This window comes from Calypte anna, chromosome 3 (assembly GCF_003957555.1).
Source record: "Calypte anna isolate BGI_N300 chromosome 3, bCalAnn1_v1.p, whole genome shotgun sequence".
Classification (NCBI taxonomy): Eukaryota; Metazoa; Chordata; class Aves; order Apodiformes; family Trochilidae; genus Calypte; species Calypte anna.
In genome coordinates, this window is record NC_044246.1 from 70147061 (window position 1) to 70174714 (window position 27654).

Genomic DNA, 27654 nt, shown 5'->3' on the forward strand with positions numbered 1-27654 from the left:
GAGCCCTGCTTCCTCACTGAGTTGCTGCTTCGGATGTATCTTTCATGTACCATTAGGAAAAAGCATAACAAACCTTTAAATACAACACAAATGTATAAATTCAAACTAGAAATAAGTAAACAGCCCTGAACCCAAATTAAAGTAGAGGCAGTGATATAGCAGTACTAAATTTTAATAACTAATAAACAACATTAATTAGCTCTTGGAAGCAGCTGCTTTGATGGGTTGCTACTAGTAAGGAGCCTGAAACTCAGTCCCTGCTGTAATATTGTCAACAAATATATTAACTGGCGGGGGAACCCTCACTACTCACATTTTTGCTTGTATTTATATCGAGTTCTTTTAGCTTTGCATTATAAATTAAAGAAGGATGAGCAAAGCATGTATTTTCCTTCCTGTCCCTGCTGGAGACTGCAATGTGATCGAATGAACTGCAATTCTTTTCTTCTGCCTTATTAGCCCCCCTTGGAAAAATGCTCTCACCTGCACAAGGAGTAGAGGCCCTGCTGACAGTAAAAAACAAAAGCAGCCAGACTATTGAATTTCAGTTGTTAAATAGCAAAGTTCTTCCTGTATCCTCCAGGTATCAAAATCACTTATGTGAACAGTCTCTGTGCTTTGAGTTTGACCAGATGTTATACCAAAGCCTGATAAGGAAAACAGCCTTTCCCCTGGTCCCAGTTCTCTCCATTTAAAAGCTGTTTCTACTATTAAACAGTAAATCAGCACCCCTATTCTCAGTACACTGATACATTGTCTCTGGTGATGAAAAAGTCAGAAAACATAACAAAGCTGTCCTTTCCATTTTTACTAAAACAAAATAAATAGTTTTGTACTCTTATACAGAGCCAAGAGGCAGAAATGAACAGTTGCATTTCCTGAAATTACATGTTTATGCAGGTATTTGATAAGATGAAGACAGAAGATGTTTAAAGCATATACAAGTGCAAAAAAAAATCTAAAGATCCCTGAGAGCATGCTGTGTTTAAAAAATATATCACATAGAAATAGTACTCCATACCTGATAACTGATACATTTGTCCAGCTACAGAATAGAAACTCTCCTGTTTTAAGGGTACATATAATCAAACAGAATTGGGATGCAAAATTTTCACTGTCCACAACCATTTTCCAACTGAATATATAATCTCTTATTTAGATACCTAGCACTAATGTCTTGTGCAAAACCAAAATAAATTACTGATACTCATTGATATTGATACTCATATTTATCGATACTCATTAATAAGGAACATAAACCTTATATGAGAAACTTATGATCAACTGAAAAGTTCCAAAATGCTTCATAAGCAAAAAGAATACAGATGTAAGTATTAAGATTAATCTGCCACCTTAGATTAGAGTACTAATAATGTTTTCGTATATTTTGGTTGTTATGAAAAATTCAGAAACATTTTTTAAAGTATTTGCATTCTCCACTGCCACTGCAGCTTGGATTTGGATGTCCAGATGTAGTATAATGACACAAATAAAATAAGAACTATTATTGGGGGTTGCCAGAGCACACGTTAGCACTTACTTTGCAGACATCACCCATCAATATATTGGCCTCAGGATCTGACCACAGGGAGGAAAGTAGTGACTTTCAGCTTAAGTTAGAAGCTGTTAAATCCTTGAATCAATTCTCTGGGATTATGGACATCTGATCAGCATTTAAGAATTCAGTTGACATACTAGCCACTTACACTAGTTCAAACATGAAAAAAAGTATTTTAGTATGTCACTGCAAAAAGTTAACCAAAAAGAAAAATAAGTCATCCTTCTGAATAGCACGTGATGAAGACCTAAGGATGAAGACCTCTTGCTTTCTTTTAAAAAAAGCATTGTATGAGCCAGGTTCCATGTGATTATTACCCTACAATCAGTTGAGTTTGGTGAGATCTTCAACCAAGCTTCTAGAACTTGGCTATTTCCTAGATCTCTCCTTAGTGAAAAAGAGACCAGCTACAGCAGAACTCACTGCTGTGCTGGCCACCAATTTTTCAGAAAATACATAGAAATGCATTTGTCCTTGTGAATAAAATTCTCGATCCTCTTCATTATAAAAAAAAACCAACCCTAAAACAAGGGAGAACAAAAATACAGACAGCATGGCAGAGCAAGCCTCACCTGCTTAAGAAATAAAATATTTTATAAAACAAAATAAACACTTACCTACTACACCAAAAGCAGAGACTGCTCGAGATAATCCAGAAGAGCCTTTCTGCCCAATCTTAGTTCTGTTTCCCAGGTCTAAACGGCCAAGAAGCTCCCTCACCTCTTGTTGTGTATACACATGCTTTAAAATAAAAAGTCATCTAAGTTACTGCTTTGGTAGTTAATATTATTTCCTGTTAGAGAGCAGTACAATTTACTTAATATAAATTAAACCAAATGGCTGCTCTACATCCTCTGTCCCCTTTTTCAGTCCTACCAACAAGTACAACAAATTTTTCTACACAGAAAACTCACTGTTCACTCCAACAGAAACAGTCATGGTCACATGTGAATTCAAGCATTTCTGAATCTGAAGTGGTAAGATTTTAAACCATAAACTCCCTGGACTTCAAGTCTTGTTCTGTTGTGTACATTAAAACTCCTGCTGCTGTTCATTTTGCTTCAGATATGATATACCAGAATCACTACATTTTTTTCTAGATAGTAATTAAACTTATTTTGTCCTAGAACACCACAGCTGAATAAAAGAAAACCTTTGAGGACACATACATAATAAACTGAAAAACCTCATTAAAACAAATATGCTATTTGGAGATCTTTTGGCCATTCCCATACTGCAACTGGTCATTATCATGTTAATACCATATGCATCTGACATAGGAGGAGAGGCTGAGAGAGTTGGGCTTGATCTGCCTGCAGAAGAGAAACCTCAGAGGGAAGGTTATCAATGTGTATAAATACCTCGTAGAAGAGAATAAAGAAGTCTGAGGCAGATTCTTCCCAAAAGTATCCAGTCAAAGGACAAGAGGCAGTGGATACAAATTGAAATTCAGGAAATTCCATTTGAACATACGAGAAAAGCTTTTTATTATGTGAGGATGGCTGAACACTGAACAGGTTACTTAGGGATGTGGCAACACCATCCAAGTGCAAAATGCAACTGGGCATGACCCTGAGCAACCGGATCTGCTTGTTCTCTATCCTTGCTGAAAACAAACATAGGACTTACAATTCCCAGAGATCCCCTCCAACCTCAAGTGTTCTGCAACTCTACAGGAAAGCCAGAGAGGAACTTGAATTTACAAGGGCAGGTAGCAATAGGATGAGGGGGAACAGTCCCAAGCCAAAATAGGGTACATTTAGATTAGGTATTAGGAAGAAAATCTTTACAATAAAGGTGGTGAGATGCTGGAACAGGCCGCCCAGAGAAGCTGTGGCTGCCTTCTCCCTGGAAGTGTCCAAGGCCAGGCTGGATGGGGCTTTGAGCAGTCTGGTCTGGTTGGAGGTGTCCCTGCCCAGGGCAGGAGGTTTGAACTAGGTGGTCTTGCAGGTCCCTTCCAACCCAAACTATTCTATGATTTTGAAACATAGCTGTTTTGAAACAGATTAAACTTGTAATAAATTTAGCTCAATATATGCAGTATTATTTGGAATACCTCAAACAGACCTTAATAGAGAGGCACTCACCTTATCATCAATTATAACCAAATCCTTTGGTTCAGTGCGATCTATTTTCAAAACACGGTATTTGGTTTCTGCAGGATTACTTCCAACGAGAAAATACCGCTACATTAAAAAAAAGAAGACAGAATATTATACAAGATGAAGTAACCAAAGTCCACATAAAGTAACATAAGACATCGAAAATGCCATTTATTTAGTTTCTGGGCTAGATTGATTTCAATTAATATAAAAAAACCATAGTATTCCATAAAGACTGTTAATAAGCTGTTCTAAACATCAGTACCCTAGATAGGTACACTTGTAGAGAATCAACCTTTACAATTTAAAAGACCTCATTCTCCCCATTGCACAAAGAGGAGCAAATTAAAAATTGAAGAAAGCTGAATACCTGTTTAGAGAGAAAAAACCCCACATCTTACACCAGGCACTGTCCAATTGCACTGTGCCCCAGCCATAATGCCTTTCCACTTACTTTGTAAAATTTAGCAGAAGTTCATACATGAGTTTGTAATCTAAAACTACTGTAATGTAGTCAATTACTACCAACTAGCTCTTCCTAGTCCTTAATAAAACCTGAAAAACTGTAAGTACTTCAGTATTGTAAGTTTTCTTTCTTTATTATTATTTGCTATGATAAACTTCTTACCAATGCTCTTCCACAAGTCAGGTTTATTTTGACCAGCTATGTTATTTTAAAATATTAGCTTTTAAAAAAAAATACTAGCTTCAATTCTCATTCAAAATACGAAAGAAAGACCACATAATAAACATTATGTGTCCATTTTTCATTTAAGGGAATCAAACTATAAATTAATTTTTACATTTAGAGGAATTAACAGTAAGCACACTTGCAGGACCGACTTGCTATAAGTAGCACTCATTTTACTAATTATTTAATCTGTGTGGTGCTACCACACAGCAAGGTGTAACTTATTAATAATGCTAAGCCTAGTAGGAAAGCATGGTAAATTCAAGTGGATCTATGCAGCCAGCTCTTAACTTTTAAAGTCACATGGATTCAAATGTGGGAGAGGAAATCAATAGTAACATTCACACAAAACTCACAGTTTTCCAGTTTATACCAATGAGATGTTAACAAACATCTTTAATGACAAAATACTTAAGGATAACCTCAGCTTCTTAGAAATCACCAAAATTTGTAGTCATTAAGCTCTAAAATAAAATAAAATCCTTAACTTTGTTAGAAACACCACTAAATCCTTACTCCAACTTGTACACTGACATTTCACCGAAAGAGTGATGGAGCATTGGAACAGGTTGCCCAGGAAGTTTCCATCCCTGGCAGTATTCAAAAAATGTGCAGAATTTAGAAGATGGTGTGGGATGGTGACTGGACTCTATGATGTTAAAGGCCCTTTCAAACTTGGGACCTGGACAGACTGGAGAGTTGGGCTGATTCCAACGGGATGAGGTTCAACACGGCCAAGTGCCGGGTCCTGCACTTCGGCCACAACAACCCCATGCAGCGCTCCAGGCTGGGCACAGAGTGGCTGAGAGCAGCCAGGCAGAGAGGGACCTGGGAGTCTCGATTGACAGGAAGCTGAACATGAGCCAGCAGTGTGCCCAGGTGGCCAAGAAGGCCAATGGCATCCTGGCCTAGATCAGGAACAGCGTGGCCAGCAGGTCCAGGGAAGTGATTCTGCCCCTGTACTCAGCGCTGGTGAGGCCACACCTCGAGTACTGTGTCCAGTTCTGGGCACCTCAGTTCAGGAAGGATATCGAGGTCCTGGAGCGGGTCCAAAGGAGGGCAACCAGGCTGGTGAAGGGACTCGAGCACAGATCCTATGAGGAGAGGCTGAGGGAGCTGGGGGTGTTCAGCCTGGAGAAGAGAAGGCTCAGGGGAGACCTCATCACTCTCTACAACTCCCTGAAAGGAGGCTGTAGCCAGGGGGGGTTGGTCTCTTTTCCCAGGCAACTCTCAGCAAGACACGAGGACACGGCCTTAACTTGTGCCGGGGGAGGTTTAGGTTGGACATTAGAAAGAATTTATTTACGGAGAGGGTGATCAAGCATTGGAATGGGCTGCCCAGAGAAGTAGTGGATTCTCCATCCCTGGAGATATTTAAAAAGAGACTGGATGTGGCACTCAGTGCCATGGTCTGGTAACTGCAGCGGTAGTGGATCAAGGGCTGGACTTGATGATCTCTGAGGTCCCTTCCAACCCAGCCAATTCTATGATTCTATGAAACCATGATGATTCTATGAATCTATGATTACAGTGCCTCCTGAGTGGCAAGTCCTGCTGTTTACTCCTAAATTATAGTAAAAGAGGCCCTTCAAAGTCATATGCCATCATGGCACCACCTTACTGAAGTCTTTGAAGTTTTTCCTGTTGTTTTTTTTTTCAGTAGCAATGTGGCACTGTGCTCAGCAGCCCAGGCTCCCCAGTCTGCCCTCCTCAGTGGTCCTCTGCAAGAGATCCCTTGGTGCCAAATGCCTGCACTTCCCAGGAGGAAAATGCTAACAGTGGCTTGGAGTCCCCACTGCGGGGCACTGAATGGCACAAGACTGGAGGATGGAGCTCTGCTGCTGGTATCACCCATCAGCAAGAAGCACCAAATCATCAGGACAGACACTTGCTCAGAATATGCCATTAAAGCACCTTGTTCTTCCTGTGGTAGAAGGTGAATGAGCAGTGGGAAATAATTTTTGTTATACAGATGATAAGTTAGTTTGCAATTAAAGAGTGCCGCTTCTCCCTTTGTAGAAAATTAATTAAAGCTAAAAAACTGTAAGTAGTCCATAATACTGCAATACAGCTCAGCGATCTCCCCCCATCCAGCTCATTAAATAAGTTTAATTCCTCCCAAAGTGACACCTACGGTTACAAAAAAAAATCATTCCAGATAAAAACAGAACAATACAACTTAAACATGCAACAGTTTGACCAAAGACCACATTTAAAATTGGAAAATGGCACGTGACACACAGGGGAAGACAGAGGTGGGCACAGATTTGCAATTGCTATTACTAAGGAAGCTCAGCTTTGCATTTGAATAGACCAATAAAACAAGGAAGTGCTGTGAGGAATGAATGCATGATCCACATCAGAACAGCAGCAGAGCTGGATGACAAGTAATTCTATTTGCAGACTATGGTAGCAATAGCAATAGCACTGTCCATAGTAAATGGTACTTAACATGCTCTCTGAAGTCCTTAAAGGACTAACACAGGGGTCTTCAGCTGCAAAGCTAGGATTTGTAAAGCATTAAGTAAGGTCAGTAGAGAACAGCTGTCAAAATCCAGCATCAATGGACTTAAAGAAGCCACCTTCTCAAAAAGCCAAGAAATTGGAAATTTCACAAACAGAATCTTAGGTACTGCATGTTAGAGGACATTACTGTGGAAGTAATAAAGAAGGAAATTTCTGCAAAAACTTCTGAATTTGGATTAGTCCTCAAAACTTGAAACCTAAAATTAGACTTCCACATGGGAAGTTTTCAGTACTGGCTGATAATCAACAACCCCAGAATTACTTGAAAATTAGCATGATACGCCAGCTCACATTCAGCCTTCAAGATCTTAAAATGAAAATGATGATACAAAAACTAGCAATGCAAAAATTAAGCAAGAAAAGTCATTTCAGCATTAGCTGCTTCTGCTACCTAATTCATGCATCTAATGAATAAATAAGTCTGTCTTATTGGATGTGGAGCACAAATAAAATCACAGCAGTGACATGTACTGCAATTAAATTTGTCATCGCACCAATACTAGGAAAGAATAAAAAACAAGACAAAATCAACAAAACACTGAGCACGTAATATCTAATAAAATAATTCTGAAGGCTGTAATATAGTGGTAAAACTAATCAAAGCTAAAATGCATTGTACTGTTTTCAACTATTTTAATATAAATCATTACAGCAAAAAAAAGGAGAATCCGCAGGTAAGCCACAGAAACCTTTCCAGGTGTTTCTACCCTTATTCTCTTATTCCATTTATTACTAAGTTGAACTGAATAAGCAGGAGCATTTTCTGAATGTTTCAAACTCAACTCCACAGCAAAGCCACTGCTTTTAGATACATGGACAACTTTAACCAACAAAGCATTTTCTCAACAGAACACAAGCAAAACTAGGGTGATCAGGCATTGGAATGGGCTGCCCAGGGAAGTAGTGGATTCTCCATCCCTGGAGATATTTAAAAAGAGACTGGATGTGGCACTCAGTGCCATGGTCTGGTAACGGTAGTGGATCAAGGGTTGGACTTGATGATCTCTGAGGTCCCTTCCAACCCAGCCAATTCTATGATTCTATGACTTCTACATCTTCCCTGCCAAAGTCCTTCAGTTACCACCCGAGATGAAACAATGCTTTTCAAAATTTAGTCTACCCTTGCTGAAACTTGTTACCATGTGCACTTTACCAAGCATGGCAGTGCACCATGCACCTATGAGATCTGGACTGAAGCTTAATTTATTGCACAATTATCACTAAGCAACAACAAGATAGGAACAATCATTACTCATTTCCACTTGGGACTGAGTTTTAACCAAAGCAAACTAATTGAAAGGCTTTACACTCTCTTTTATCAATCTTTTGATTCATCCAAACCAACAAAAATAGCTTCTCCTAAGAAGGCTAAACAAAATAAAAAACTTCTTACTGCAAATTGTTGTTTATAGTATCAGGAAAATAGTTCTAAAATCAAACATTCTGCCCACAACTTTCTTTTTTTTAGGAAGATTATTTCTTAGAACTCCTGGTCTAAAACCTTCTTTGTATAGACTAATTATCACTAATAAATACTAGCACTGTAATGAACTTACTTCACTCACCAGTTACAAAGCAACACACAGCTTAATCAGCAGGGGGAAAATAGACTGAAAGTTACTTGAAAAACATGGCAATGCACTTATACAGCTAATTTTTAAACTTGGAGCTACCATAAAGAAAACACTTCAGAACTCATACAAAATGCTTTCAAAAGATACCTGTTGAGCCCATGGATAGGTCTAGAACCACAAAGCCCAAAAGCAGTGTGGTCCACTGACTCTGGCTGCCAGACCAACCCCAGCCTTTTTCTCACCTCCTCCCCTCCACAACAGGGCAGGTGGAAAAAATAAGACAAAAAGGTGATGGGACAAGGTAAGGACAGGGAGATGGCCTGACATTTACTATCAAAGGCAAAACAGGCTTGACTTGGGGGAAATGTATGTTAATTTATTGACAATTAAAATCAATTCTGATAGCAAAAGGACAAATTAAAACACCTCTCCTCTCCCCTAACCCTTTTTTCCAGGCACAGCTTCACTCCCAACTCCTCCACCTGTCCTGAGCAGCCCAAGGAGGTGGGAAACGGGGGATACCATCAGTTCCTATCAGTTCCTCTGCTACTCCTTCCACCTCTCACTTTTCCCTGCTCCAGCATGGGTCCTCTCTAGGGCCAGCAGTAGGTCTCCTCCTTCACTGACCTTAGTGTCTGAAGGGCTTTTTCTGTCACAGTTTTCCTCACTCCTCTCTCTCACAGCTGGGGCATGGTGATTTTTTACTCTTTCTCAAACATGTTATCACAGAGGCATCACCACTTTGGTTGCTGGGCTCACATGTGTCCTGTGGTAGGTCAGCAGGAACAGGCTCTGTCCAGTATGGAGCAGCCCCAGAGTCTCCTTTCAGAGGTCCCTCCAGTATCTGGTAACCTGCATCCAGTACAGGAGGCTATTTATATGGTAGTCAGACTTTCTGTCAGACTAAAGAACCACTGGGTTGTCAGATGGGAAACTTATGTGAAAACTGATTTTGGATCAGCACATAGTTCTTCACTTGAACTTATGCTCTACTTATGAACTTATACATGTACCAGGCAGTGCAATGGTGACCTGCCATCAAACCTCTACTTCACCACAGCAAGAAACAGGCTGTTCTGTTCCTAGAAACTGGCAGAATGACACGTAGAAAGGAAGAGATGATAAGGGCCAAAGAGAGGTATATGAAAATGGCAAAAATCCAGTTGGCATGCTGTTCGCTTCCCATAATCTGCTGAAATTCTTCAAAAGAAGCTCTTTCAAGATGAGAAATTTTAAGAACGCACCCTGCCAAGCACTGCTGTTGGAGCACACAGGAATGGCTGTGCACTCTGCATCCTACAGTCACAGCACTCAATAAATTCCTTTTGCCCAAGCACAACAGCTGCTTTTTCATAGAATCATAGCATGTCAGGTTGGAAGGGACCTCAAGGGTCATCTGGTCCAACCCTTCTAATATTATTGTTTGTACGATATGTCTCAGCACCCTGTCAAGCAGAGACTTAACACTTTCCTCAGAAGGGGAAATCCACCACTTTCCCTGGGAGACCATTCCAATGTCTGAATGCCTTCATAGTGAATTTTTTTCCTCTTGTGTTCAATTGGTATCTCCCCAGGAGCAACTCGTGCCCATTGCCCCTTGTCTTGCCCATGTGATTCCTTGTAAATAGGGAGTCTCTATCCTCTTTATAGTCCCCCTTTAAGTACTGGGACATAATAATTAGGTCTCCCCTAAGCCTACTCTTCTCAAGGCTGAACAAACCCAGTTTTCTCAGCCTCTCCTCTTATGGCAGGTGCTCCAGTCCTCTGATCATCCTTGTGGCTCTTTTCTGGACTATCTCCAGCTTGTCTGCATCCTTTTTGCACAGCAGGGACCAAAACTGAATGCAACACTCCAGGGGTTTTTGTCCCCAAAAGGACTTTGCTCTTGCTGCTCCACTGAGGCATGCCTCAAGATTCTCCCTTCTCATCTTCAGCTAAATCTATTAATCATCACTATATACTTTGTCCTCTAGCCAGATGCCTCTCCCTTCTTCAGCATCTGTTCTGCTAGAATGCTTTCAGGAACATAAATAACTGGATGCCTCTTCAGCACCCACTTCAATAGATTAAAGAAATCTTGCTGTCCCTTTGCTTGTCCCAAGACATCTCTAGCATCTATGTAACCTCACTGGTCCTTCACTGGTCCTGTTCTGATTGAATTCATATTCTTTAAATTAATATGGACAGAAAGTATACACAATATGCCATACAAGGTCTTATTATAGAGATGCATTTGTATTTCTCATTAATGAACATACTAAAAAAGACCATATCTGCCTTTGCCAGAGATGTAAGTCCATCAGAGGCTTAATCTCCCATCCCATCTTCAGATGAATCACCCAGATTTTCCTCCTCCCCTTTTACTGCTTCTGAATTGCTAAACTCTTAACACACTTTTCTTGGTGTGTAATTTATTCTATGGTGCATCAAGTTTTACAGTATTCCGTTCTATTTAAAAATCATTCCTTTTACCTAATCCTGAGGCTTGTCATCGTTTCTTGCTATCCTATGTTCCAATTATCCTAATTGCAATATTTCAAAATTCTAATCAGAGCTGACCCACATTTTGTGCTAATAACATTACTGAAAATGCTGAAGTATATTATTCCTAAAACCATGACTCGGAAAAAAAATAATTAAAAAATAATAATTAAAAAAAAAATAAAAAAATCAGCCCTATGAGATTATTTCTTATTTGCTCCACACTGATGTCTCCACCAATCTCCCTCCTTCCATTAGCAAAGCCAAAGCTTTTTTTCTGGTGGCACTACACCTCCATAGAGTATTTGGTTAAATAAATAAGGCCATCTAATTTTTAGGTGAAGATATACAAAACCATCAAGTTAATCTGATACCATCTTTGTAAGTCTAGACTGCACTTCATGGCATTTACCTTGATTTTCAACTACTTTCCTACAGGAAATTAGATACAGGATTTTAGAATGGATTAAATATTCCATTTGGTATGTTCCAGTCACAGCACCACCCTTGACATAAGCAACTTGAAAATATTTACAGACATTCCACTGTTCAGTATCCCTACATCTTCAAATTTTCACAATGAATATATTTCATTTCTACCCAAACACTGACTGTTCCCTTTTTCATAATCTCATTCTTGCTATTCATTTTATCCTCACCTCTTGTTCAGTATGTTAAAGTAAACTCTTACTTCAAACAAAAGTAGTCATTCAGCTTTAGGGTCATAAATCCCTTCATTTTGAAAGTAAAAAATAAGCAATAGAAAATGCCAGCTTTTCTTCATCTTTCTGTTATACTTAAATACATTAATTTGTGAACATTTATCCACAAATCCCTCACCACCATTTCATCCAGAAAAAATGATTCACAACCAAAATAAATCTGCAAGTGTCTCTCCCATGGATCTAGTGACTACGTGATGACACTCAGGACAACAAAACAAAAAGAAATAAAACATATGTCACCAAAATAACTCAGACAGATGTTTGAAGGTACATATTTCACATTAAATGGGGTGCTACCACATTTTCACTTTATTTTTGTTAATCCTGAATAACATATATCCTTCAAAACTCATGGTGTTCTCATCTCTACTATTCCACCAAGTAACTACTGTACTCATGGATGGTTTCAAATACCACATACATGATTAAGCTTCTCTAATTTATTGCAAATATATATGGCATTAGTTAGAGACAACATGCAGGACAGAAACAGCACTTTTCTGAGTTTCACAAAACCCCTGTTGTCACAACTCCATCCTCCATTCCACAAAGTCATCACCTTTCTTAAACACCAAAACAAAGTGAACAAGAGTCAGCTGAGATGAACTGCCTCCTGCTAATGAAACCATTTCAAAGAGACCAAATTTCACAGACACTTAACCAGAAGATTAAGAAAGCTATCACTGCTTTCAACATTTCTGAATGTGCCAGATAACCATCTCTACAAATCAGTGCACTTCATAATTCAACCATTCTGTAATGTGAAACCATCTTCAAAATTAAAGTTTCTCCAATTTAACCACAGACTAACTTCAGCATTAAATAAGCAACCCTTGGTTTTCTAATATAAAAACACTGGAATTCTTTTTAGAAGAAATTAAATACATAAAAAAACCCCAAACAACCCTACACAATTTTCCCTGGGGGAAAGGGCAGAAAAAAATCTACAGGTGATTATGCTAGTCACATTGCTTAATAAGCCTGTGCAAGTCACTTGGATACTGTGGAGATGGAGACTGTGGAAGAACCTGATTAGAATCAAATAATATTCATTAAGCCTCCTAACTTCCCAGAGGATAGACAAGTGCTACAACTTCATAGAGATGGCACAAACTGACTTGCTCAATGTCACATTGCTCCAGGGGAATGATAATTTTTTCAGGTGGGCTTCATTTGGGGGATACATAAAAGTTCCATCTTTTAAGTAGAAGAGAGGAAAATATATTTTGGGTGTTATTAGTCATGTTGCTGAAATGTTTTACTGCCCTCTGGTGTGCATTACAGGAGTAAATATGTGCATAAAATGAAAAATAAACTATATTTATCCGAATGCAACTGTTTCAATTCATATTTCTGACTACATCTAAACAAGCCTTCAACTTCCCAGGGCAAACAGCAGATACAATTCACACATAATTTGCATCTCCATAGAATTTATTGACCCAAAGCATTTGTTTAAGAGGCAGGTGTTCAAAACTACCCTAAACATGAAAACACAGAATTTTGCTCTTTGTTCCTTCAGTTAGCACTGTGAATTCAGTTCTTCTCACCTTTTAACTCAAAACAATTATCAAAAAACAAAACCCTCTCCCTAAACCATCTCCACTTTTCCCTCTTTCTCATCCATGCTTTCACACAAAGGGGTTTTACAGTAATAAGCAGTATGATCACTGCAACCTCCACTGTTTCTCCCACTGCTGACAACTTCAGTCATCCCTTCCTTGCCCACTCAAAGACTCCACAAGGAATCTTAAGATACAGTTTCATGCTACCCTACATGTGACAGAACTCCAGGTACCAAATGCTTACCTTGTATCTAGCAAGCATATGGCCTTAAGGAAATCTGAAGAGTAACCTAAGCCAGAAGAAAGTTGTTCAGTTTAATGTCTGGGTGATGCTTCTGTCATACCAGTAATTATCCCTGTTGGTGACTGCACAACTGTGAGATTTTAAGCAAAGGAAGTTGCATGAGGGGAGAAGAAGTGGGAACTATTGTCAGCAGCCAGACATGACAATGAATCACCTGTAACAGCAAATTTACCTCTAAAAGTCTCTGTGACCTGATCAAGTCTGAAGTCTGGTTTTGGGCTCTCCACGACAAGATACACCTTGACATGACAGACTGAGGCCAGCACAGAGTTACGAAGATGTGGAGGAGGACAGAGTGCATTGGAACAGACTTGGAGAACTCATTCTGCTATTAATCCTTCAGAAAGCTTTGGCAGCATCTTCCTGCAGTCTAAAACTTCGGGGGGTTTTCTGGTTTGTTTTTTTTTTTAACCATGATGGCAGTTGAGCACTAAAACATGTTGTCTGAAAAAGCTGTGAAATCCATGTATTTGCAGGTGTTCAAAACTCAGCTGTACACAGCCCTGAGTCCCTTTTAAACTACACTAGTGAGTTTATCAAGTGAATGAACCATTTTCAGATAATTACAAGAAAATAATTCCTATAGCATCTCAAGTGCTCAAAGTGTTTAAATTCACACTGTTCAGTTTTCCAAAGCAAGAACATAACACATTCTGGGAAAACACACCCACAGGAAGTGCCTGAAGAAACAGCTTTGGGACACCATTGCTCAGCCAACACATTTCAAATGGCACATGATCCACAAACCACTTCCTTTTGTAGCTGATCAAAGCCACCTTGCCTTCTGGAGATCAGGACTGCTGGATCTGCCCCTTACTCAATTCTGGAGACAACAAAGCATGTGCAAACCCATGCAATTTTGGGCAGATCCTGCCAGGTACCAGGAGCCAGGTGTAAGAGGCAGTGATTCCTGAACTAATCAGGATCCACTTGAGAAGCCTACAAAATTGAAGCCAGCTGACACAACCCTAAATCATAGTATTGTCCTTGCAAGTATGAATTATCTCTCAGCAACTGAAGCCTTGCAACTCAAAGAGAAGCAAGGCAGTCATCCAGGCAGGCCGGCCACAAAAAGGTGTATCTCAGCTAGCTGAAAAGTAGCATGAGCTGTAAGGCAAGAACAACTAAATTCAGTAATTCAGGACCTGATCAGGGAATCGTGTTTGCCCACTGCCTTCCTTCCATATAAGAATAATTTAGTTGAAAATAAAACAACAGTGTTTTCCAGCAATGCCAAAAAAAAAAAAAAAAAAAAAAAAAAAAAAAAAAAAAAAAGATGATAAAGGCAGCCATGAAGATTCCTTTAGGCACAGGGGAAAAAAAATAACGTTTTGGTAAACAATAACCTCGATTTTTTTCATTTAGTGGTACCAATAATTCTGCATTCATTAATTTTCCTCTTGTTTCACAGGCTGCTTAATGAGCAGTTATCACAGAAACAAAAAACAGCTTCTGACAGTACCAAAACTGGAAGTCAGATCCTTGGTTATATAGGGATAATCTGCATAGGCCAAACTGCACTCCCTGCAGCCTGAAAGTTTTCAAGAGGTTACACTGACTTCTTTTTATTATCACTACTTCTTTATTATCATTACTGATATCACAAGAACTAGAGCTAACTTGTTACATTTAAAGGCATAGTACCTAACTGTATCCAAAAACTATATTAAATGGAAAAAAAAATTCTCACATATTATGAAACAAGGGAAACTACAGGAAGAAATTTAGAGCTAAAGGATGTTAAACGCAGTGGCACTATCTTGGGATATTTACACCAAGAATGGGATTCTGACTCAGGCACAGTGCTCATAACCGAAGGAGCAATTGCCACTCAAACCGTGATTCCACTCTGCCCATGGCAAAAGGGACTGGGAATACCATATATTAAGGAATGATAAAATTCCTCTACAGCATACTGACAGAGATAAGGCCAAAAACTCTGGATGTTACTCTGCAAGACATCCAACTTGAAAGAACTGAAATCTCTCAGAAGTAGGCACGAAGTCTTTTTCTAGTTCTACGTATGCTTTGGATGTATAATAAAAAATAAAACTGAAACGCAAAGGAAAAAAATAGAAGAAGAGGAAGGCAAGGAAGAGTTTTTTTACAAGCTGCAGGCCAGAAAAAGCAGCAGCAGCCGGGGGGTAGGGCCCAGCCAGCGCTGCGAGTAAGCGGGAACATCCTCCCGCTCTGCCCGACAGTCGGAGCGGCAGCCCCCAACGCGGAGCCCGCTCCTGGGGGCTCCTCCCTGCCCGTCGGCCGGGGGGGCGGTGGGGCAGACGCTACTTACAGCCCTGGTCTCGTACAGCACCAGCTTCTGCACTGAGCTGATGATGGGAGCGGCGGCGGCCGCTGCCGGCATGGCGGCTGCGCTGGGCTCGGGCCTTGCCCCGGCCCTAAGGCACGGCGGGTGCAGGAGAGGCGGGAGACGCCCGCCCGCCCGCCCGCCCGCCCGCCCGCCCGCAGCCGGGGGAAGAGCAGAGCTGTTGCCGGAGCGGGGAGACGCGACAGCGCTAATCACCGGTCCCCATCCCCGACCGGCCACTGTCGGGACGCGGGGAAGCCGGAAATGCCGGGACAACAGTGCGCAGGCTAGAGGAGGGGAAGGAAGGGATGGGGAAAAGTGAGAGCGCCTGCGCAGCCGCTGCAGAAGGCGGGGGCAGGGAGGAGGCCGAGCCGGGGGAGGAGCCGCTCGGCTCCCAGCGGGGTGGAACGGGGCCGGTCCGTGATCGGCAGCTGCAACTGCGTCCCCTCTCGCTGCCGGGTCCCCTCTCGCTGCCGGGTCCCCTCTCGCTGCCGGGTCCCCTCTCGCTGCCGGATCCTCCCGTAGGGTCAGCACCATGACCAGCTCCCGGGGCGGCAAGGGGGCGGTGCCCTTCGGTTGCCCGGGTTCCGGGGTTGCAGGAGCCGCCGGTGTCGGGGCGCGCTCTGGATCTGTCCCCACATCCCCGTCCTCCGCTCGGCGTAAGTGACCTCCGCACACCCCATCCCACCGCCGGGATCGACTTCGTGCTGCCGGTCTAGGGCCTGCGGAAGAGACGGGGAGGGGAGCTACAAGGCGCCGGCGGGGTTTTAGTCGTGTGTGTATGTGTGTGGGGAGGTGTTTGGTTTATTTCTTTGGTTTGGAGTACGTGTTTTGTAGTCAGCAAAGAAGTTCACCTCAACAGCACTTTGTCACTGTTAAATGGGTATTCTTGATTAGTAGCGCTGGGGTCTCACAGAAGAATTCCACCACCATACGTGGTCTGGAAGATAAAAGCCTCTGTCGGCTTTTAGTGCGCGAAAAAGAGTTGTATCTTCATGATTTTTCCAAGAAGTCACTAACATGAGAGTCCCTACTCTAAGAAATCCTTAACGTGGCCACACACCGTATTACTTAAAACTATTGCGTGGTCTCTGGCGTCATCTAGTGGTCATTCCTAGAATCACAGTCCCTCCAGTTGCTCTTCCTCTTCATCATTTGCCTTCCTGGTGAACTTCGGTCACCGTGTTCCTCGTACTTGACGACTTGGCAGCTTACACCACCCAGAACCAGTCCTTTCTTTTCCTGATGGTTACATCTCCTTATTTCCTGCATGCCTTGCTCCCTTGTACAATACTACAAGTTAATTTTTATTTTTTTTGTCTAGTTAGTGCCATAGCTCAAAGCACATTCTCAAGGTTAATCATACGAAGGGCCTCAGAGCCTAGCAGAGTGGCCATCCAGTAAAACTCCTTCAGTAAAAGACTATACTGATGTCTAGTAGGCAGGCCTTTCAGATCCTCCAAAAACCTTCCAACACCCAAGAAGAACTGAATCTCTTTCTTACTCATAGGTGTAGACATAGGTGTTATCTAATCCACCTTATGCATTGGAACATGGCATTGCCCATCTTTCCATTTAATTCCCAGGAACAGCTTCCAACAGGTCAGTTAGCTTTTCCCCGTTCTAAAAAACTTCATCTTCTGAGTTTACAAAACTTCTCTTGTCACAACTCCATTCTCTGCTCTGTTAAGTTATCACCATTCACAGAATCACAAAATGTTAGAGGTTGGAAGGGACCTCAAAAGATCGAGTCCAACCCATCTGCCAGAGCAGGATCACCAAGTGTTGGTAACACAGGAGTATGTCCACGGGGAGTTTGAAAAAAATCCAGAGAAGAAGACTCCACAACCTCACAGGGCATCCTGCTCCAGTGTTTTGTCACCACATGATGAAAAAGCTTTTCTTTATGTTTCCATGGAACCTCCTATGCTCCAGCTTGCACCCATTACCCCTTATTATTTGACTTCACTGAGAAGAGCCTGGCTCCATCTTCCTTACACTCACCCTTTACATATTTATAAACATTAATGAGGTCAACATTCTTGGAATATCATAGCAGAGGGAATAGGAGAGCCAGATGAGAGGAGCACCAAAATAGGTTAGGTGTGGAGTTGCTGGAAAGCAGTTTGGAGGAGAAGGATCGGGGAATCCTGATAGATAGTAAATTCTCTGTGAGCCAGCAGTGTGCCTTTCCTGCCAAGGTGGCCAGTAGAATCCTGGGCTGCATAAACAAGGTAGCCAGTTGGTGGAGGGAGGTCATTCTACCCCTCTACTATGCCCTCGAGAGGCCAGGGCTGGAATACTCTATCCAGTTCTGGCCTCCCCAGTTTAAGAGACATAGGGAGCTACTGAAGAGAGTCCTGTGGAGGGCAGCAAAGATGGTGGGGAGATGGGAACGTTGCTCTTAGAAGGAAAGGCTGAAAGAGCTGGGAGTCTTTAGCCTAGAGAAGACAAGACTGAAGGGAGATGTTTATGTCTAGAAGTATCTAAAGGGTTAGTGCAAGGAAGATGGAGCCAGACTCTTCTCAGTAGTTCCCAGTGACAGGATGAGGGGCAACAGGCACAAGCAGGAACATAGGAAGTTCCATTTAAACATAAAATCAAACTGCTTTACTCTGAGGGTGACACAGGCTGCCCAGGGAGGCTGTGGAGTCCCCTTCTCTGGAGATGTTCAAAACCTGCCTGGATGCAGTGCTGTGTAATGTGCTCTAGGTGATCCTGCTTTAGTGGAAGAGTTGGACAAGATGATCTTTGGAGGTCCCTTTCAACTTTGATAATTCTGCCTGGATGCAGTGCTGTGTAATGTGCTCTAGGTGATCCTGCTTTGGTGGGAGACTTGGACTATATTATCTCTGGAGGTCCCTTCCAACTCTGATGATTCTGTGAGTTGTCTTCTGCTAATGAAACCATTCCAGAGAGACCAGATTTCACACACACTTAGCCAGAAGATTACAATAGTTATCTCTACTTCCAACATTTCTGAATGTGCCAGATAACCATCTATATAAATCAGTGCATTTCTCAATCCAGTAACCATTCTCTACTATTGTCATGGTTTAATGCTGGGCCAGCAATTAACTGAATGACAGGTGCTCTCTATTAATCCCCCTCCCTGCTAAAGAAAGGAGAGAGAATAAGGGAGAGAGACTTACACGTTGGAAACCAAACTACACAGATTTAATGAAACAGTAATGATAAAAAGGAAAAAAAATTAAATACATACAAATATACAGAAAAAATGATACCATGTTCCTCTCCTCTTTCTCCCAATAACTCTCACATCACTACCGAGGCTGCAGGGCAGCCCTGGGAAAGTCCAAGCTGGAGTCCTGGGATCAGCAGCATTCAGGAGCTGGAGGCAGGAACACGGACTCAGTCTGGCATGGATCAGGACCAAAGGCAGACAAACAGACAGAATCCTCACAGGATGCTGAAGCAAACCTGAGAAGGTGAAGAAGGGTGAAGGCAAAAGGCCAAATGAAAAAAGAAGGCAGAGGGGGTTTAACCCTCCTGATCCCTCAAATTTATACTGAGTATGATGCGTATGGGATGGCATACTATGTTTGGTCAATTTTGGTCATTTATCTTGTCCACTCTTCCCTAAACGAGGGTTGCAGGTGTGACCTCTTTACTCTTTTTTGCTTTCCACAGCACAAGAGGTTCCTCAGAACTGAGCAGTGACCTTGGTTCTGCATAGTATTCTCTAACCATAACTATAAACATCGAACGTTATCAGTCCTAGAAGCAGACACTGACTGAGAAGCTTGCTGTTAATTTCAGCAAGTACAGCTATTTAGAAGAGATTTAGCTGGAAGTAAACTTACAGGACAGAAAATGAGCTTTATCCTGGCCCAAACCAAGAAAACTGTGAAATCATCTTCTAAATTAAAGTTTCTCCAGTTTGACCACAGACTAACTTCAGCATTAAATAAGCAACCCTTGGTTTCCCATATATAAAAACATCCAAATTCTTTTTAGAAGAAATTAAATACATTAAAAAAACCAAACAACCCTACACAATTTTCCCTGGGGGAAAAGGCGGGAAAAAAAATCTACAGGTGATTATGCTAGTCACATTGCTTAATAAGCCTGTGCAAGTCACTTGGATACTGTGGAGATGGAGACTGTGGAAGAACCTGATTAGAATCAAATAATATTCATTAAGCCTCCTAACTTCCCAAAGGATAGACAAGTGCTACAACTTCATAGAGATGGCACAAATTGACTTGCTCAATGTCACATTGCTCCAGGGGAATGATGATTTTTTCAGGTGGGCTTCATTTGGGGGATACAAAAAAGGTCCATCTTCTTTTAAGTAGAAGAGAAGAAAATATATTTTGGGTGTTTATTAGTCATGTTGCTGAAATGTTTTACTGCCCTCTGGTGTGAAAAAATACACCCACAGGAAGTGTCTGAAGAAACAGCTTTGGGACAGCATTGATCAGCCAACACATTTCAAATGGCACATGATGATCCACCAACCACTGCCTTTTGTAGCTGATCAAAGCCACCTTGCATTATGGAACTTTTTTGAAACAATTGTTTTCTTTCCTTTTCCTTTTCCTTTTCCTTTTCCTTTTCCTTTTCCTTTTGCTTTTCTTTTTCGTTTTCCTTTTCCCTTTCCTTTTTCCCTTTCCTCTCTTCTCTTCTCTTCTCTTCTCTTCTCTTCTCTTCTCTTCTCTTCTCTTTTCTCTTCTCTTCTTCTCTTCTCTCTTATTTTCTCTTCTCTCCTTTTTCCTTCTTCCCTTATTTCCTTTCCTTTCCTTTCCTTTCCTTTCCTTTCCTTTCCTTTCCTTTCCTTTCCTTTCCTTTCCTTTCCTTTCCTTTCCTTTCCTTTCCTTTCCTTTCCTTTCCTTTCCTTTCCTTTCCTTTCCTTTCCCTTTCCTTTCTTCTTCCCTTTTCCCTTTTCTTATCCTTCCCTTTTCTCTTCTTTACCTTTCTTTTCCGTCTTGTTTTTTCTGTTGTTGTGGTTTGTTTGCTTGGGTTTTTTTAATTGGTGTTATTCTGTTTCGTTTTGGGCTTTTTGATCCGCTCGCCGGCCGCCGAAGGAAGAGCGGAGCTCCGGCCGGAGCTGAGGGACGCGACAGACCCCATCCCCATCCCCAGCCCTGTCCGGGCAGTGCCGGGACTGCTGAAACCTAGAGGTGCCGGGCCTCCAGTGCGCAGGCGCGGGGCGAGACAGGGAGGGAGCCGCGCGGCTCCCGGCGCAGCGGGCCGGACCGGTCCGGTCCGGTCTGTCACCGGCAACGGCTGCCAAGCCCCGTTCTCTGCCGGATCCTCCCGCAGGCTCAGCACCATGAACAGCTCCCGTTCCCCGCCTCCTCCCCTAAGGCCTCCGCCATCAGGAGGCGGAGCCACGGCCAGGGGGCGGTGCTCTTCGGTTGCCCGGGTAACGCGGCTGCACGAGCGCGGCGGCCGTTTTTCCCCCACCGTTGGCACCGTCCCCTCCGTCCCCGCCCTCCGCTCGGTGTAAGTGACCCCCGCACACCCCCCGTCCCCTTCCCGACCCCCTTCCCGCCCCTTCCCACCGCCGGGATCGGCTTCGTGCTGCTGGTCTGGAGTCGGCGGGATGGGCGAGGAGGGGAGCGACAAGGCCCCGGCGGGGTTTTTGAGTCGGGGGTGTGTGTGGGGAGGTGTCTGGTTCTTATTTCTTTATATCTTATTTCTTTGGTTTGGAAATGGTGTTTTTTGTAATTAGGGAATTGCCGCGTAATTGTAGGTGTTTGGGAAGGGGAGAAGCTGCTGGGAACGCCAGGTAAAAGTTGAGCTAGGAGTTCTGGTGAGAGAAGGGGAGGGTTGGTCTGTGCGTGGTGGGGTTTTCCATAGGGATTCGCTGTCCCTGTCAGTCGGGTCTTGTTCCGAAAGTGACAGGAGGTTCCAGTTTGATGTTTATGAACAGAATTTTTCAGATTTTCATCCCGAAGTAGGATTTTTCAACTTAAAAGTCAGTGGCGTGGGTGGGGCGTTGAGACTGAAGTGGCTGTATAAAGAAAGCAAGGTTTTGGTTCGCCTTCTTCAAACATGTTTCATCAAGATCCTCACGTTTTTTGAACTCCATTTGTTTGGAAGGCCCACCCAAATTTGGCTCCAGTTTACCTTAATGAGAAACTTTTTTCTGTTTCACTTTGTTGCATAGCACTGGACGTGTGATCTCTCACAGTCCGGAAAGAGCTGGGATTTTTGAAGGGATTACAGAACATGAACCACCATCTAATTCTGCAAAGCCTTAATTTGTGTACCAGCCTGTGGACACAGCAAGCAGTTCCACTGGCCATGATGGGGCTCTTCTGTGTCTGAAGCTCACAAGCAAGGTCTTAGCAGGGCCATAATCCATTTCAGGAGCCTGAGATAAGTTGTAACTATGTAGTAGTTGGAACAGGAAGAGCAACACAATGAAACAACTACCTGCTGTTTGAAAAAACCAACAAAAAAACCCAAACCAAACCAAACCAACCAACCAAACAAACAAAAAAAACCCAATCAAACAAAAAAATCAAACCAACCTCCAAAAAACCCAAACCAAACAAAAAAACCCCCAAGCAACAAGCAATTTGAGAGTCAGGAAGAAGTAGTGGCCAACAACCATATAGCTGCATCTGAGGATAGGAGATGGTTTCCATAATTCCTATTTTTTTCAGAATCAGCTTTTAGGAATGGGTGCACTGTGATTGTTCTCTACTTATAACAGCTCTTGTTACAAAGCAAGTCTCCTTGTATCATGTTAATATAGAGTGGTATTATAAAGTTTGTGTCATTTTACACACATCTAAGCTATTATATTTTGTAACAAGCGTTACTTTTTCCCCCAGTCTTAGGTAACAGATGGCTTCACAAGACAAAAAACAAGCTCAGGCCTTTGCAGACATCTTTGATGAAGATGAAGCTGAAAAATCCTTTCTGTTGTCCAAGCCTACTTGCTTCATTATTCTTGGAAAGCCAGTAAGATGTCTGATATAATTTTTTTCTTTGGATAGTCTGCTAACAATTCTAGTTTTCCTTTCAAACTTTTACTTAGTGATGCTGCCGAAAAGATCAAAGACCTTCTTTTGCTTATCTTTTCCACTTTGCAAATCCTGCAGGGCATGGTAAAGATTCTAATCTCATTTAATTTGGCCCGAGTTACCAGTCAACTACAGTTAAAAATGAACTTAAATATCACATGTTGCTCAAAACATTTCTTCTCTTTTCACATTAGCAACTGGGTTGTTAGGTCATTTCAGTATTCTAACTTTTAAAGAACTTGACAGATTAAGGGATAAATACACATAAAAAACCCATCAGGACTTAATGTACTGACTTACAGACATGCAAATCTTTACATCTGACCAAACTCAGGAAGGAGATAGGGTGGTGTTCTGAAAGTGGATCAGATGCAAACATCACAGTGAAACTGTATAGGGTGATAGCCAACAAGTGTGTCTTATGGTCAGCATGAGATTTGAAAGACTTCATTCACCTCAGCAGAAAACTACAGTGGAGTAGAGTGGCTTGCCTAGTTTTAAACAAAAGTCAAATTTTACTTTTAACTTTACATGCAAAAGGTAACTTAGCTGATGTGCAGAGCATGTGTCTTATTTAAGATACTTCTTTGGGGCTAACAGTATAGTGCCATTAAAGCAAAACCAAGTACATATATTACTATCATATCTGTAAGACATAAGGTATAAGTAGGCTGGAGTGGTTGCTGATACACTGTTAACTGGGAATGTGATTTATTTGGGGTTTTTTTACTACTTTTTAATCACAAAATGTACTTAGAACAACCAGTCTGTCAAAAAAAAAAAAAAAAAAAAAAAAGGTCTTATTGTATGCCCTTGAAAAAAAAAGGCATAATTCTACAGGTGGAAGATGCTGAGTTTTACAAAATCCATTCCAGTAGCTGTATTCTTAGAGGCCTCATTACTCTTGGTTACATTGGCTCCTCTGGATTCATAAAAGTGATAAAATAAACATTTTGTCAGTGTCTAAACCAGATTTGGGAACCAACATGGGCAGTGTTTAAGTATTAATTGTTTTAGTCTAAGAATACTCTCTCCTATGAATCGTACTCAGATATGGCTGAATAGGTTTGCAGCCCAATTCACTTTGAGACTGAATATAATACATTTCAATCCTAAAGAGTTTCTCATAGGAATTTATGGGCAAATCATAGCTGAGTTTTAGATAAAGTTACTCAGAAACAGAGGCAGTGTAATTACTTTGGAAACAATTAACTACAAAGGACAGTAACAGTGTATCAGTCATCAGCAGCATAAAATAGAGGAGGGTATTAATGGGTGTTTGTGTTTGCCCAGTGCACAGCTCAAAGGCTGATGGTAGCTTTTTATTGTTCTTCTCACACAGAAATACTTTTTTATTGTGTAGTGTGTTTGGGGTTGTGGGTTTGTTTTTTTTTCTTTTGCCTGTTCTCCCTTTAAATGTGTACTTTTCATTTCAAGGGTTCTGGAAAGAAAACATTAGCTAGAAAGCTAGCACAAGCATGGAAATGCATTCTCATAGAAGGTAAGCATATAAAGTAATTCTGCAAGGCTGCCATTTTGCATTTGTCTGTAGTATATACAGGGCAAAGCTGTAGGGAAAAAGCATCTACCTAGACACTGCCAGAAGGTGCAAAGCTCTGAATGGACAAAATCTGATGATGGCCCTAAACATAATGATTGTTCATGCAAAAACAGTCTGGCTGCTTGGAGCACACATGCTATGTGTGAATGTATGTACCTCTGCATGTATATGTATGTACATAAAATATTTCTTATTAATTATTTTAATTTATTCTATGTGATGTGCTTTCACAGCTTCGGAAGTAATTCAAAACAATATCAATGAAGAAACAGAATATGGGCACAAGGTAATGGTCTAAACCTCTAGTAAGTTTTGCTTCGTTCTTGACAAATATATACTATATAAGATTTATGTTTTGCATTTTACCTTAGTGTCAAGAGCTGCTTCTTAAAGGTCAAAGTATTTCTGAAGAACTGGTTATGGAAATGATTCTGAAAAAGATTGAGTCACCAGAAGTTGATCATTTTGGTAAGTACACTTATAGCCTAAACTTCTTAGAATGAGCTAGCCATACATTTTGACGTGCTTTGTATCCACTACTGTTTGGATTAGAGAGTAACATCTCTTCCTGTGCTCTTCAGGTTGTGGAATGTCCATACACTGTGAATGTATTTAGGGATTGATTTACCAATACAAGGAACACAAAGTGTCATACCAGTCCTTTGTGTTGTTAATTTTAAAAGAATGAATTTGCTCAAACTTTGAGTGTTGCTATGACTCTCTTTTGACAATATTATCTAGTTAGAAAACTTTAGGATTTAAAAAACAGATATTTTTTGTTTGAATGCTTCTATAGCAATGCAAAAACACCAGCAAAAAAACCCCACCAGTTAATAAAAGTTTGGCATCTGTAGCCAAGCCATTTTCTGTATTAGAGATACAAGGAATAGAATAGCCTAGATCCCCCCTATTTTTCCTGCCATCTAGAACTCTTCCCCAAAACCAATTTTTGTTAAGTATTTTCTTATACAGAAGCTGTAATAACTTTCTGTTTAGCAACTATTATCTTGATATAATCCTTGGAAAGCTTAGGTATACTTCCAGCAGGAACTGCTCAGCCAATTCACTATTAATTATTCATTAAGGATATTAGAAACAGGGTTTATGAGAGGCTCTTTCTTACTTAAAAAGTTTGGTTTTAACATTGTAAAATACAATGTAAACCAGTTTCTAAACAGTATACACAATAAGGAATACTTTTCAATTATGTTTAAATTCAGTTGTATTCTTCCAACTTAAATAATAAGTGCATATTATGCTGGAGACTAATGTGTCAGAGATATTCAGAAGTGCTAAAGCAAATAGTAATACATCAAATTCTAAGTCACTAAAAATGGAAGTTTGGGATTTTTTTGATTCTGAAGGAGGTCAGATATGAAGTTTCTAAGCTGTTTGGTGAAATAAAACATTTTAAACAACATGGGCACTGGAAAATAACAAACATATTTTAAGGTGTTGTAGGTAAGAAAATACAGAATTATAACCTCTGTTGTAGCTGATATGCTTGCTTTTTTAAAAAATAGAACAAGAAAACGATCAGAAATTCCTATCATGTTAACCTAAATAATATTTGCAAAGGAAAAATCCATTTCATTATCACAGGGTTAGACTGCTCAATTAGCATGATTTAAATCCAATCAGGACCGAAGCTGTTTATTGATTTATTAATGTCAAGTACTTAACTGGCCATCAGTGAACTGGCTGTAAGTGAAGAAGTTCAGTATCAGCCACACAACAGACAAACCACAATGCTATGCACTTGCCAAATAAACCACTAAAAATTTCTACACACCCTCCTGAAACTAATTTCAAAGAGTATATTTGCATTGGTATGCATGTAAACCCTCTCTCAGAGGTGAGTGGAAGTTTTAAGCATACATTCACTTATTTTAGCATGCTTTCTGAATTGTGGGTGCTCCTGCTTTGCCTGAGTGTGCCATTTCTTACAGTCTCCCAATCTGCAAACCTGTGAGAAAGCTCATGTACGTGAAACTCGAGGTGTGGGTCAACATGTGTTTAACCCTGTTTGTCAGTCCAGCAGTTGAAATGCAGGTTACTCACAGCATCCAACAGGGTGGATGCTCTGTCAGGCCTCAGACAGAAAGCTGTAGTGCTGGCACATCAAATGTGGTTAGAGTGCTGCTCTTTTATATTGTTCTCACTCTAAGGTCTCTTCCCCCAGTCACAAATTTTAGTGCTTCTTTTCAAGATGGTTGCTTCTTTCCTCAAAAATTTCTTGGTAACTCCCTGGTTAATATTTGAACTGGTTGATGGTTGCCTTTGGTGAGTTCATCATTCATAGAATCATAGAATCATAGAATTGGCTGGGTTGGAAGGGACCTCAGAGATCATCAAGTCCAACCCTTGATCCACTACCGTTACCAGACCATGGCACTGAGTGCCACATCCAGTCTCTTTTTAAATATCTCCAGGGATGGAGAATCCACTACTTCCCTGGGCAGCCCATTCCAATGCCTGATCACCCTCTCGGTAAAGAAATTCTTTCTAATGTCCAACCTAAACTTCCCCCGGCACAACTTAAGACCGTGCCCTCTTGTCTTGCTGAGAGTTGCCTGGGAAAAGAGACCAACTCCCCCCTGGCTACACCCTCCTTTCAGGGAGTTGTAGAGAGTGATGAGGTCTCCCCTGAGCCACCTCTTCTCCAGCCCGAACACCCCCAGCTCCCTCAGCCTCTCCTCATAGGGTCTGTGCTCGAGTCCCTTCACCAGCCTGGTTGCCCTCTTTTGGACCCGCTCCAGGACCGCGATATCTTTCCTAAACCGAGGGGCCCAGAACTGGTCACAGTACTCGAGGTGTGGCCTCACCAGCGCTGAGTACAGGGGCAGAATCCCTTCCCTGGACCTGCTGGCCACGCTGTTCCTGATACAGGCCAGGATGCCATTGGCCTTCTTGGCTACCTGGGCACACTGCTGGCTCATGTTCAGCTTCCTGTCAATCCAGACTCCCAGATCCCTTTCTGCCTGGCTGCTCTCAGCCACTCTGTGCCCAGCCTGGAGCGCTGCATGGGGTTGTTGTGGCCAAAGTGCAGGACCCGGCACATCGTTAGTCTCTCCACAACATTGTTGGTTTGGAGGCAAACAGTTTGGGATTCTTTTCCCATGTTACACTCCCATTCCTCTTATATCAGCTGCTGGTATCTGAGATGTGCTGATTAGCAGAGGCTGTGCCAGCTCCCCACATGTCACTATCAGTTAGAATTCTCTAAATGTATCATCATCTTAGAATCCAGGATTTTCATTT

The 27654-nt window shown here is 41.6% G+C and overlaps 2 protein-coding genes across 3 annotated transcripts in view; one reads left to right on the forward strand and one right to left on the reverse strand.

Annotated features, from left to right (window-relative positions):
- FIG4 (FIG4 phosphoinositide 5-phosphatase) overlaps positions 1 to 16120 on the reverse strand; it is a 66035-nt gene extending 49915 nt beyond the window's left edge. Inside the window, exons 1-3 of one of the 2 annotated variants that reach the window (XM_030448634.1) lie at positions 15817 to 16120; positions 3646 to 3744; positions 2176 to 2299 (exon numbers count right to left, since the gene is read on the reverse strand). In XM_030448634.1, the coding sequence (XP_030304494.1) occupies positions 2176 to 2299; positions 3646 to 3744; positions 15817 to 15888 (295 nt within the window). In that variant the 5' untranslated portion in view covers positions 15889 to 16120. The remainder of the gene's footprint in view (positions 1 to 2175; positions 2300 to 3645; positions 3745 to 15816) is intronic. The other variant, XM_030448633.1, reaches the window with a different exon arrangement.
- Positions 16121 to 21214: 5094 nt separating this feature from the next.
- AK9 (adenylate kinase 9) overlaps positions 21215 to 27654 on the forward strand; it is a 56753-nt gene continuing 50313 nt past the window's right edge. The window contains exons 1-5 of the mRNA XM_030447961.1: positions 21215 to 21300; positions 22641 to 22770; positions 24270 to 24333; positions 24627 to 24679; positions 24765 to 24861. Coding sequence (XP_030303821.1) covers positions 22654 to 22770; positions 24270 to 24333; positions 24627 to 24679; positions 24765 to 24861 — 331 coding nt within the window. The 5' untranslated portion in view covers positions 21215 to 21300; positions 22641 to 22653. The remainder of the gene's footprint in view (positions 21301 to 22640; positions 22771 to 24269; positions 24334 to 24626; positions 24680 to 24764; positions 24862 to 27654) is intronic.